General features: G+C 29.5%; 1 protein-coding gene across 1 annotated transcript in view; it reads left to right on the plus strand.

The window, feature by feature from the left end:
• Positions 1 to 543: 543 nt before the first annotated feature.
• LOC130440778 (eIF-2-alpha kinase GCN2) overlaps positions 544 to 12,554 on the plus strand; it is a 30,954-nt gene continuing 18,943 nt past the window's right edge. The window contains exons 1-10 of the mRNA XM_056774103.1: positions 544 to 732; positions 800 to 969; positions 2,231 to 2,486; positions 3,799 to 3,920; positions 4,003 to 4,112; positions 5,387 to 5,635; positions 7,817 to 7,978; positions 8,670 to 8,868; positions 10,461 to 10,719; positions 12,117 to 12,359. Of these exons, the coding sequence (XP_056630081.1) occupies positions 676 to 732; positions 800 to 969; positions 2,231 to 2,486; positions 3,799 to 3,920; positions 4,003 to 4,112; positions 5,387 to 5,635; positions 7,817 to 7,978; positions 8,670 to 8,868; positions 10,461 to 10,719; positions 12,117 to 12,359 (1,827 nt within the window). The 5' untranslated portion in view covers positions 544 to 675. The remainder of the gene's footprint in view (positions 733 to 799; positions 970 to 2,230; positions 2,487 to 3,798; positions 3,921 to 4,002; positions 4,113 to 5,386; positions 5,636 to 7,816; positions 7,979 to 8,669; positions 8,869 to 10,460; positions 10,720 to 12,116; positions 12,360 to 12,554) is intronic.

The following is a 12,554-nucleotide window of genomic DNA, read 5'->3' on the forward strand; positions in this document are numbered from 1 at the left end:
GTCTAATCATGCGAAAGTCGGACACTTAGTTTTTTTTATTCTATTATGCCATGAATAATATTAATAACTAATAATTAAATAACAATCGATAAGTGGACTAAAATATATGAATATAAAAATGATACATATTTACATCATTTCACAAAAACTAAACCTTGATACTGCTATAAGTAGGACAAATCTCTGTTTACAATAATAAAGGCATTTACTTTTTTGAATATATTGGTGGATATCAATTGATATAAATATGATATTTAGAAGGTGTACAGGATCTCTTCATATTTTAATGACTTTTAGAAAATGTAAAAATAATCTAAGAATAGCTTTATATTACGCGATTAATTTCGTTATGATGTCTTACATCTTTGGACTTATAACTGCATATTTTTAGCATATCAAAGTTCTATTTCTTAAAGATTAATTTTATTTTATATAAAAAGAATGAATTCTTTAGAATCGGTTTAAGTAACCCGAGTCGATTTCAAATAGTAGGGGAGTTTTTATAAATAATTATTTTGTTGGTAACACTAAAGTGAGGTTATAATTAAGTTGTAAACAGTTTAAATTAAAGAGTCAACGTAGAAAATATATTATAATTATTTATTATAATAATTAATTTAACATGATTTATTTTAATATGAGTTATTTGATTCAAGATACATTTATAATGTAACTATGTTAGCCGAAGAATCTGCTGAAACTCGTCAAAAAAATGAGTTGGAAGCTTTGCAGGTACAACAAAAAATTCATAAAAACATAATACAGTAGTTAATTTACGTCAATCGCATTTTCTTTTTAGGCAATTTATAATGAAAATTTGAGGGACTTACGTAGGAAAGGAGCATGGAACAGTTGGGTACCATTAAATGTATCAATTACATTAACTCCGCAACAGGGAAGCATCGGTACTACAGAAATCTATGTCCAAGTTGATTTACATATAAAGTGCGATGAGAAATATCCAGATAGGTATGACAGTACTGTTAAAGATAGATGTACGTAGGAAACAATAGTTGTTGGATATATAAAGCAGTGGTACTTACTCTTTTTCTTGTTTTACATAATTTTTACCTTGTGTAAATAATGAGCTAAGTATAAAAAATTCAAAACTTGTTTTATTGTTATAAAGTGAACTACACTGGCGACCAAAAGCTTAAGACCACATTAAAACAACATAATTATCTATCTTTTGTTAATATGGATTATCTAAAAAAGTAATTTTTTTTATTTACTTCCAAGCTGTTGGACAATAAACATGAATTGTTTTTAAACACCGACAAACGCAGCATTAGAGCCAGTTGTTAGAGATGTAATAATATTTTTATGATGTGCTAAGGCCACAAAACAAGAAAAAACGGATGCAATGGGCCTTGCCTATTAATATTGGACTGATAAAGATTTTGAAAAAGTTCTTTGTATAAATGAATCCAAGTTTGAGCTATTCATTTCAAAAAAAAATCAGTTTAGCTAAATATAGCCTGTTTTAGCATGGACTATGTTGTTAATCTAGTAACATTATCTGTTTATAAAAAGTGTTTTTATTGGTATAAAACAGACTTAAATGACAAAAGTATGCTGCAGATAAAAACGACTTGTCTAAAGCTCTACATAACCATCATCATCTATCAGCCATCTTCCATCCACTGCTGGATATAGGTCTCCTCTAGTTTAAACCATCTGTCTCTATCTTGAGCTGTATGTATCCAATTTCCTACAATTTTTTTTACATCGTCACTCCATCTTGTTGGCGGCCTGCCTCTACTTCTCTTATCCATTCTTGGCCTCCACTCCAATATTCTTTTCGTCCATCTATTATCCGTCATTCGGGCTACATGGCCTGCCCATTTCCATTTCTTTTGGGTTATAATTTCAATAATGTCCTTAACGTTTGTTCTTCTTCTTATGTTCTCATTTGTAATTCTATCCCTTCTCGTAATTCCCAACATTGCCTTTTCCATTGCCCGTTGCGCTACTACATAACCATATGATCACTGTATTTAGTTGACAGTTCACAAAATAAGTGCCATTATTATCAATAGAATGTTACTATTTCTTTACGCTTTTTAAGTATATTGATTGATAAAAAGTGTTTTATTAGATGATTCAAAAGTTTAATCAAATACTTGATATTTTATTGGACTTTTATTTAATTTTCCTATTTTAATAAAGTTGGTGTTAAACTTTTAGCCTTCAGTGTGTCACATTTTCCATGTAAAAAATATAATTTCAGTGTGCCTAAAGTGGAATTAGAAAACTGCAAGGGGCTGCCACACACAGTGTTATTCACATTAACAGAATGTCTCGAACACAAGGCAACAGAGCTTAAGGGCGAAGAAATGATTTTTCAATTATCACAGTTTGTTGAAGAGTTTCTCCATAAACACAATAAACCAGCATCTAAAAGTTTTTATGAGGAAATGCTGGAAAGAAGAAGAGAGCAGGAAATGAAAGAATTACAAGCTAAGCAGTTGGAATCACATAGGCAAGTAAGTACATACCATAATTGAAAGGCTTTTGTTGATAATTTGAAGGTTAAATAAATACTGGTCTATTTTTTTAATTTTAATTTATGTGAATTTTTAAACTTGTAAGAAAGAACTGCTGAAAGTATTATGTATGTATGTATCTATGTAGATATTGCATATGCACTCCAAAAGAGTGGCAAAAAATCTTTGAGAGACGTAGCCCATTGTTGTTCAGCAGTGAATTGTCATAGTTTGTTCAATCATGATTCCAATTGACGAAGTTACAATGATTTTAAGTACTTCTTTCAGAGCACTTCACAAATTGGGATTAATTTTTCAGTAAAGCATAGTTTGATGTATGATACATTTTATATTGGTACACAATCTGTGAACTAGTTCTTTACTTCTTTCAACTATTGCTGTTGCTGATGGTTGTATGTACATAGATATTGGGGTGTCATATAAACTGCAACCCAAAGGATCTATTGTGCCCATCTTTCTTGCTGCGATACTAGGGAACCCAGTGCTTACAGCTGATCTATTAATCCTTTTAGAAAATCCAGAATGTGAAACTATTTCATTTCCCTTCACTCTGGTGAAACAAGTTTGGATTTTATGTTCTATCTGCTGCTTTAGATCCATCTTGATACCATTTAATGACATTTCTGTTCATTTCTTGTATGGTGTTTTGATCCCACTTGCTTTTACAGTTTATTATTGAGGTGAAGTTTTTCTGAAAGCTAAACTTTTTTGATGCATCATCCTGAGTCATGTCCCATGATTGGATATTATTTATAGAAGATTTTTCTTGGGTGATTCCATCTCTGAACATTCTAAGTGATATTTTTTCTGCCAAGTTTTCCAGTACTACGTGGAAAGGTGCCCCCAGTCTTTGTACCTTTGAGAGATTGTTCCCGTGGTGTTCAGACTAGTTCTAGTACCAGAAACTACTGCCAAAAGTATTATATTTGAATATAATAGTGTAACATAAAAGTGACGTTACTACCTAAATTAATTCTAATATACCAGTGTCAATTGTTGCAATAAATAAAAATAAATTATAATAAATCTATCCACCTCACTGATTGAGTACTCTACTTTTCCATAATTTTATTGTGATTATAAGATTGAGGACATGTACATCGATTTTACAAAAATTATAAAATTTAAATGAGGATTTATTGAATAAAAAGATATGTCACAAATCTTGTCACCACTTTCCATACTTTATATAGGTACATTCAATATATACATTCTCCTTAAACTTTATTATACAGTTTATATACATATAACATTCAATAAGATTGATTGCTCAGGTTTCAATATATTTTAGAAACAATACATGATGGAGGAAGTTCAGAAACGGGAAGAAATGCTAATGTCAGAACCCAAGAAATGGAAAGAAACTAGATGTAATTCTGATAATGATGATAGGAGATATTCAGGAATCTCAAGGTAATAGAAAAACTGAGTTGTTCTCAATGTAATTGTACATTTTATATATAATTATCATCTGATTTTTTTTATTTTATTTTAGAAAACATTTGAATAGCTCTTCAGAATTGAATGGAGAATTATTGTGCCAACATAGAAGTACAATGAACATCAATTTTGGAAATAGAGATGTTCAGAGAGGCCGTTGTATAAGTAATTATTCCATTTTTAATAAATTATTTGAATGGAAGCTGAAAATATTTATATTGATTTCCAAAATAAGATACATACCTTAGTTTATCCATATTATAATTCCAAAGTGTTTATATAATGATTATATTATATACTTATCATTGCAGGTTTATGGTATTAAACCTGTTCCACAGATTTCTTCACCTTCTACTCTCAGTATATCTCCTAGATCTTCCTCATGGGTTTGTATCTAGTCTCTTCTGGATTCACATCTCTCTAAGACCACCTTGTTTTTGAAATTCTTACAATGTTGCCTAACCATTGTAATCTAAATGTTTTAACCAATTTTAACCATATTTGTTTTATTCCCCAGTTTCTATATCATGTCTTTACCCCCCCCAAATTTTTTTCCTTCATTCTTTTATCTCCTCTGTTAATTTTTTATTCTTCCATTTTATAGAAGTACAGTACTATAAGAGACTAGATTATCGTCCAGTCTAGTCGAAGTCCAGCTTTTGAATCATTTTCTTTATGACTCCCATTATTCAGCTTCTTTTTGTTAGCTTTCTGTCCACTTTCTTCAGCTTCTTCATCGCACAGATACCCTCAGATATTCGATTTAGTTCATGAGACAAAAGATGCTCTCAAATACTATTTAAATCATTTTGAATTCAGTTGTGTTTTAAATTTTCTTTGGTGTTCTATCACTCACCAATTGGCATATTCATCTAACCTTTTTTTTATTACTCTCAGTAGGACTTTAAATAACAGCCAAAGAGGATATGCCTTTATGGTATACACATTTCACTATGTCCCGTTTTTGGATATATTAGACAAATGACTGTTCAATTATTTTTCACTAGTGTCCTTTCATCAGCCCCAATTTTCCCAATATTGGTTCTCAGGGCTTTGCCATATGTTTTCAAGATTCCAGCCGATACTTCATTGGAGTCTCAGATTTTATTGTTCTTTAGATTTGTTTGTTATGATCCCAACTTAATCATTCTGCAAATTCTCATTTGGCACTATCTCAAAAATATTATCTTTATTCTGATTCAAAATACTCTCTCCATTTATTCAATTCTCCCACTTGTCTCCCAATCAATTGTCACTTCATTTCCCCCGTAAGATTTTTTTGTTTTGTCAAGAATTGCATTGCATTATCAAATGGTTTTAGACATTTTTAAATTATTTGTCAATTATTTAAGTATGCAACACCTACATATTTTGTTTTGGTTTGCTACAAAAATTGTTTTCTGGATTAAATTTTTTTGTTAAGTCTTGTTTTATTTCAGAACATTCTTCCTCAAATCATATTACATATAGTGGAATCGACACTGAATCAGGCATTTTTGTTATAATCAGTGAATGGAATTTTCAAATAAAAAATAGAAACGATCTGCAAAGGCAATTGGGAAGTTTAGAACAGGAAATAAACTACTTGATGAAATTGAATCATCCCAATTTATCTCAGTATTATGGTATAAAATATGAATTTAATGATGAAACTGCTACAGTGTATTTATTAAAAGAATTTGTTTTTGGTAAGTTAGTTATTTGTATATGAAATAATGTGCAACTTAATGAACTTACTGTCTAACATTTTATTAATTAATTAAAATTCATTATAGAGTGCAACTTAAAACTATAATCTAGTTAGTTTCGTCTCCTCTGATACTCAACCTAAGAGACATGTTACTATCTGTACTGTGGTGTACCTTGCCTGTTGAGTTAGTTTCCCTGAACTACAAATGTGAAACATATACCCTTAACCTATCCAATTTTATACTGACAACATGCATGGTGATTTTGGGTTGGTTAGACTCTCACTTGTAGTACAGATAATTCGTATTCCAAACCTGATACAGTCTCAAGACTTACCTAAATCACAAAGATGAAGGAAATTTTTATAGGAAACGGAAATAACAACAGCATTAATAGAAGTGTAAAAAGTACAAGTAATATTGTAATACTCAAAAAAAATTATTTTGTGAAAGGGTAAATATGGTACCACCTGTGGTTGTAAAAAATCTGTTATGTATCAGACAGATATCAAATCACTAACAACTTCATGTGAGCCTTCAAATTAATACCAGTTTAGACTATAACATTTCCTTTACTCCACACAGTACAGCGCTCTTATAGTCGAAGGGTACAAATGGTATCCTTGATGGGCTTTTAAAGAAAACTTTCAGTTGATTGCTTAAAAAAATATACTAATAATCTTTGAATACAAATTAATTTTTTGAGTCACAGAATAAAAATTAATATCATAAAAATAAAATTTTCAAAACATGAATTAATTAAGATACATGTGAAAATGATATTCAGTCGCTACTTGTTGACATACTCTCATCAGTTGACATAGTTCAAATTGAAGTGAATCCCAAGAATAATCGTCATTATCAAAAAATATTTTTAATGTCATATGAATTGTGCTTTGAATTTGAGTAACTTGTTATCCTGCTTCCTTGATCAACATTTGAACTAGTCATAGTGCTCTTCCGCGTGTGATTCAATGTATTTTTCTGCTTCCAAAGCTTCCTCAAAGAGCATTCAAATTGGATATTAAATAATATGAAAGAAATTTGTCACTTCTCAACTTTAAAATAAAACTTTATGCACAGAATAAAAATTAATATCATAAAAATAAAATTTTCAAAACATGAATTAATTAAGATACATGTGAAAATGATATTCAGTCGCTACTTGTTGACATACTCTCATCAGTTGACATAGTTCAAATTGAAGTGAATCCCAAGAATAATCGTCATTATCAAAAAATATTTTTAATGTCATATGAATTGTGCTTTGAATTTGAGTAACTTGTTATCCTGCTTCCTTGATCAACATTTGAACTAGTCATAGTGCTCTTCCGCGTGTGATTCAATGTATTTTTCTGCTTCCAAAGCTTCCTCAAAGAGCATTCAAATTGGATATTAAATAATATGAAAGAAATTTGTCACTTCTCAACTTTAAAATAAAACTTTATGCACACTAGACAGCATATAATATCAATCCAAATCTAATTTGTCTTAATAAAACTCTAAATGTTTCAATCCTCAAGTGCTTGTCACAGTACAAAGTTATCAGTTTTTCGTTCAACCAGTAACTTCAGATTAAAGCGGTTTGAAGCAAGAATCATTTGCATATCCATGATAGATATTTGTTAATAAATTCAAATCAAAATATTTCAAAAGCTAGGAATACTTTGGGTCAAAATTGAAAAAGTAACTGTCCAGTTCTTTGGTTATTGATCTTTCTAGATTCTACCAGTTGTCTGGATACAAAGTGTCACTCCAAGTCGATGTACCCTTTGAACTAATAGAAAGTCTTGCTCGACAAGTGCTATGGTACCAGCACATTTCTTGACATTATGATTTCAGTATTATTACGGGCGTTGTACAGAAAAAATAACAAACCAATCAAAAAGAAGTTCATTATTTTTAGTATACAAAAAACAAACATGTCATTACTATACCAACCAATTTATATGAGCACAATTACCAAATAAATAGTGTCTTAGTAAAATTGGAACACTTTTTTGGAATAAAAATATTTTCTCAAAAATGCTATAGAAAATTTTCTTTGTATACAAATTCATAGTTAACATTCACCTTTTGTAAACTTTTGAATACTTCTAGACAGGTGTATCTTATTACTGGGTATTTATATCAAGTTTTTTTAATAATAATAATAGATAATAATAATTATCTATGTTTTAGGTACAAATTGCTATGCTTTATTTATCAGTCGAAATTTCAGAGTGGATATTGATTATTTAAAGTATATAGCCAGGGAAATACTTCTTGCTTTAGATTGTCTTCATAGGAATAATGTTGTACATAAAGACATTAAAGATTCTTGTGTATATATTAATGAATCAGGTAAGAAATTCTTAAATATGTTCTCATTCTCATTAATATATCTCTATATATATATATATATATATATATATATATATATATATATATATATATATATATATATATATAATGTTTTTCTTCGCTAACAATTTATTTAAACTATTTCTAACGTTGAGATGAATTTATACACACTGTTTCTTACTCACTACTCACTAACTTATATAGTTTGCTTAAATTTACGGGTATGACATTAAATTATATACTGACTTCTCGCTGCTGAACAAGCACCTATTTAGACCAAAAAGAATTTCTGGAATAATTCTAGAAAGTAAATAAACAAACAAATTATTAATAGGGCCTGAAACTGAAAAACTTATTATTTTGTTACAAAGAAAATATGTAAAAAAAAATTATATTTTTGATATACGAAGTAAATTATAAAGAACTATCTCTACAGGATATAAACATTAATTTTCTTGAGAAGTATGGGATAAATGTCAAATTATTTCCAATGATAAATTGAATATGTCACATCTTAGGATTTAACCTTGTCCTCGAAGTCTTAGTTGCTTCTTCTAGAAGTTCTTGTATGATTTGAATTTGCTGGGGCTGAAGTTTTGATCCACAAATAATTTTAAAAATTCTTGGTTGAAAAAAGTTTCTATACAGTGGATTTCATAAAAATTAACGATTTTTTATTTATGTTTTTTAGGTGTTCGAATAACAAATTATAGCATTCATAGAAGACTATTGGATCTTCATAACCACATCCCTCATAATAGTTATAGTAAAAAGACTGATATTTTTAAGTTTGGAATCCTTATGTTGTCTCTATTACAAGGAGAAAATAGAGAAGATAATTTAGAAATACCAAATACATTTTCTATAGATCTTCATGAATTTCTTACTAAGTAAGATAATTTGTATTACAATGAAAACTCTTTGTATAAACATCAACTTTGATAAGGTAAAAGGTCGGATTTGTTGTTTATAGAAAATTGAAATACACCCAATAAAAATGAAAAAGATTAGCTGATGAAATTAGGTGGAACAAGAAAAGAAATTGAAATAGATCCAATGAAAATGGAGAATCGCTGTTAAAACTACTTACTTAAGTCATTACATGGGCGTCTGTTTCCATAGCAGTTTCCATTCTTTCGTCTAGCTTCTCGGTCTTCCTTCCTTTTTTTTGTAGTCCGTTCATCTTTATTAATCATTCTTCCACTATCATTATATGTTCAAACCATTTTAATTGCCCTTCCTCGATTTTGTTTTCAATTTCAAGATTTGCAGCCATTTATTATTTGTGGTGGATTTATCTCTTTACAGACTGAATTTCAATGTCTTCTCATTAAATTATATATTCTACCTCCTTTTTTTCCTTCTTCATATTAATGTAGTGGAATTGACATCATCAATCTAATGTATTTTCATAGACAATTATGCCAAACTATTTTTCTAACAATTCAAATACGCAGCCATCTTTACTTTTAGTCCTTAATACAAATGATTCCTTCAAAAGAGCACAAAGATGGATTTTATTAGTTCTATCCATTCATAAAGTGATAGATTTGTATTTTTTTTTCTTTTTGATTATACTGGAATAGTTGTCGACATCTAAATGGTTATAACTGTGGGATCCATCAAGTTGATATAGGGTCTGTATAAAATTCAAGTAAACATGGGAATTTTAGTTTTGGCCTTTACCTGTATCTGACTAGAATACAATGTTTTGTACAAGCAGATATGATGTTCTTATACCATATGTGGCACGCATCACTTCCAGTTTTCTTATCATATTTCGTGAAATTAAAATGACTGGGCAGGTAAGTGTAGGCAAGCATTGCTGCAAGCCAAAAGTACACAACTGCCCACTCTCATTGTTAGCGTATAACTTTGATTTTATACATTTCTCATCAATATCCATCCATTGATGTTGCTCATGCTGAGCAACTGAGTTAGATCTTATACTCGTATTATCGTCTGTGGCAAATTGTATTCTAATTTTGAACCTGTATCATGTGAAGTAAATGTTTACGAGTGGCTTTTTGAAGGATAAGTTCAGTTTATGGAAATCCTGACTATAGGTTAGTTAACAGAACGATCCAATATTTTTAGTGATAACCTCAGGATAAAGGTTTACGTTAATCATATATACTTGAAAAGTATTTTTGGTCCTAAAATTTTTTTTGAGTTGTTTTTCAATGTATGTTGTTTGGCAATTCTGAATATTGCTTGCCTATCTTTTAGTGGAATACGTTCTTCAATTCACCCATTTTTCAATTTTTTCCTATTATCCTCCAGTACTTGTTCTATTCCCCTTTTCTTTCAGCGGTTTCCATACTTTTTGTTCTCAATTTGATGATAGTGTTTTAAGTTGAAATATCACCAACGGTTTCAAAAATTCCAACTTGTTCAATAATGGTATCAATAAAGGTATCTATCATGTAATTTGAACATTATTGTTAGATATAATTTGTTTTAATGAAATAAAATGTTTCAGATGTCTGGAAAAAGATGAAAGTAAACGGTTTACGGCTAGTCAGCTTTTAAATCACTCATTTTTTAATACATCTTTGGTAAATTTTTCTCCCAAACATATGCATGAAGAAACCGAAAAGAAGCGTAGCGTCTCACCCGAAGTTATACCAATAGATATACATAATTTGTTGCATGTTTTGCCAAATGGGCAGTCGAGAATTAATAACGAATTTGAGTTTTTACAACATTTAGGAAAGGGGGCTTACGGTGACGTCATCAAGGTGAATTCAGTTGTAACGATACTTATTTTTTATATATGCATCCACATTCTCATTGGATAAGCTTTGGTACATTAAAGTTTTCTTCAAATAATAATTTATATTAAAAACTATGCTATATGTTTATATTTCTTTTATAGTATATATAAAAATGGGGATTAACATATAATCACCAACCTAGAAGTTCATATGGAGTTATTTGTCTAAGACAAATGTCTAATTCATTTAATTCATCCCAAGAACTTTAGTTAGTGGACAGTTTGTACATAAATACAATAATTTTTGTAATGATGCTGCATACTGCAACCTTAAAGATCTAGTTTCATCAAGATCAGGTTTAAAATTGAAAGACTTGATATAAAATACTAAAAAAAATAAATTCAAATAACTTCAAAATATAACAAAAAGTGACTTAAAATTCCTTGAAATAATTTCTCTACCTAATAATAACTAAAAGCATATTTTGTATTGAAAATTGTTACTCAGTATAATGCGAAAAAAAAAATAATCTTAAAATCAAGCAAGAATAGTACTTAACAAGAATGAGTTGAAGGAATTTGAAGAGAAGAAGAAAAAGTGGTATTTTGAAATATTTCCTTGACGATCTTCACATTCATAAAGATATTTTGTTTGGGACATCCTTCTAAAAACTTAAGACTAATAATATTCAAGTATTTTTACAGTTATGTGGACCTCCTTGAAGTCATTCATAAGAACATTGGGTTCTTTGCCAGATTATTCGAATGCTGTTCAATATCGTGGTGGTAAATTTATTGAGAAGCTACTAATCCCTCCTTTATAAGATTTAATACGGAAATCTTTCCAAGTTTTTTTTATGTAGAAACCAAGTGCAAGGTGGTAAACCCTATGGAGGTACCTGTGGATATTGATCTCAAACTTCTGTAGATTGTAGTGTTCGGGAAAGACATGCCTTGGTAGCTGATTTCACATATCTCTTGTATAGGCAGGACCAAATCCTGAGTCGGCTATAGGTTTGTCAATTTGTTTGGAATGTACTTTGGGTCACTATAATAATTCTAAGAATTTTACACTGATACCCTTAAGGTATTTTTAAATTTGATAGGGATGTGGCACCCCACAATTATATACATAGCTCCATATGGGTTTAATTATTGTTTTATAGATTAGGATTTTGATATCTATTGTCAGCTTAGATTTTGTACCTATTTGGTAAAAAGTGTACCACGTGTTCAGTTTCATGAATATTCTCATAATTATTTCCGTATTCCTAAAGTACTTCAATTAACCTCACTTATTTTTACCTTGATAGGCTCTTGTAAATTTAAAAAATAGAATAATAAAACATCTACTGGTTTGTTTCTGTTATTTGTTTGAATCAATAAAGGCAGATGATTTTAATAACATAATACATTTTTTAGGTTAGAAATAAACTTGATGGTGGCTATTACGCTATAAAAAGAATTAAACTGAATCCTAAAAACCGCATTTTAAACAAAAAGATTGTGAGGGAAGTTAAATTGCTATCCAGATTAAACCACGAAAATGTAGTCCGATATTTTAATTCTTGGATTGAAACTACAACTATAAAAGATGACTTAGATACCTCATCCAGTACGATTACTACTGAAGAAAGGATACCGAAAGTGATACGGAAGGAAGAGGTATAGTCCATCAAAATATATTGTAATGAAATACAGTTGCATAATAAAAACATAAAAATATATAATTGGAATACTGCTTTAACAAAATTAATAGAATGAGAAACTTTACAGTAATGTTAAATAAAGATGATGTATGTACATTGAATTTATTTAAACAATAAAGGAATCAGCTTAAAAGTAACACAATTATATATA

This window comes from Diorhabda sublineata, chromosome 2 (assembly GCF_026230105.1).
Source record: "Diorhabda sublineata isolate icDioSubl1.1 chromosome 2, icDioSubl1.1, whole genome shotgun sequence".
Classification (NCBI taxonomy): domain Eukaryota; kingdom Metazoa; phylum Arthropoda; class Insecta; order Coleoptera; family Chrysomelidae; genus Diorhabda; species Diorhabda sublineata.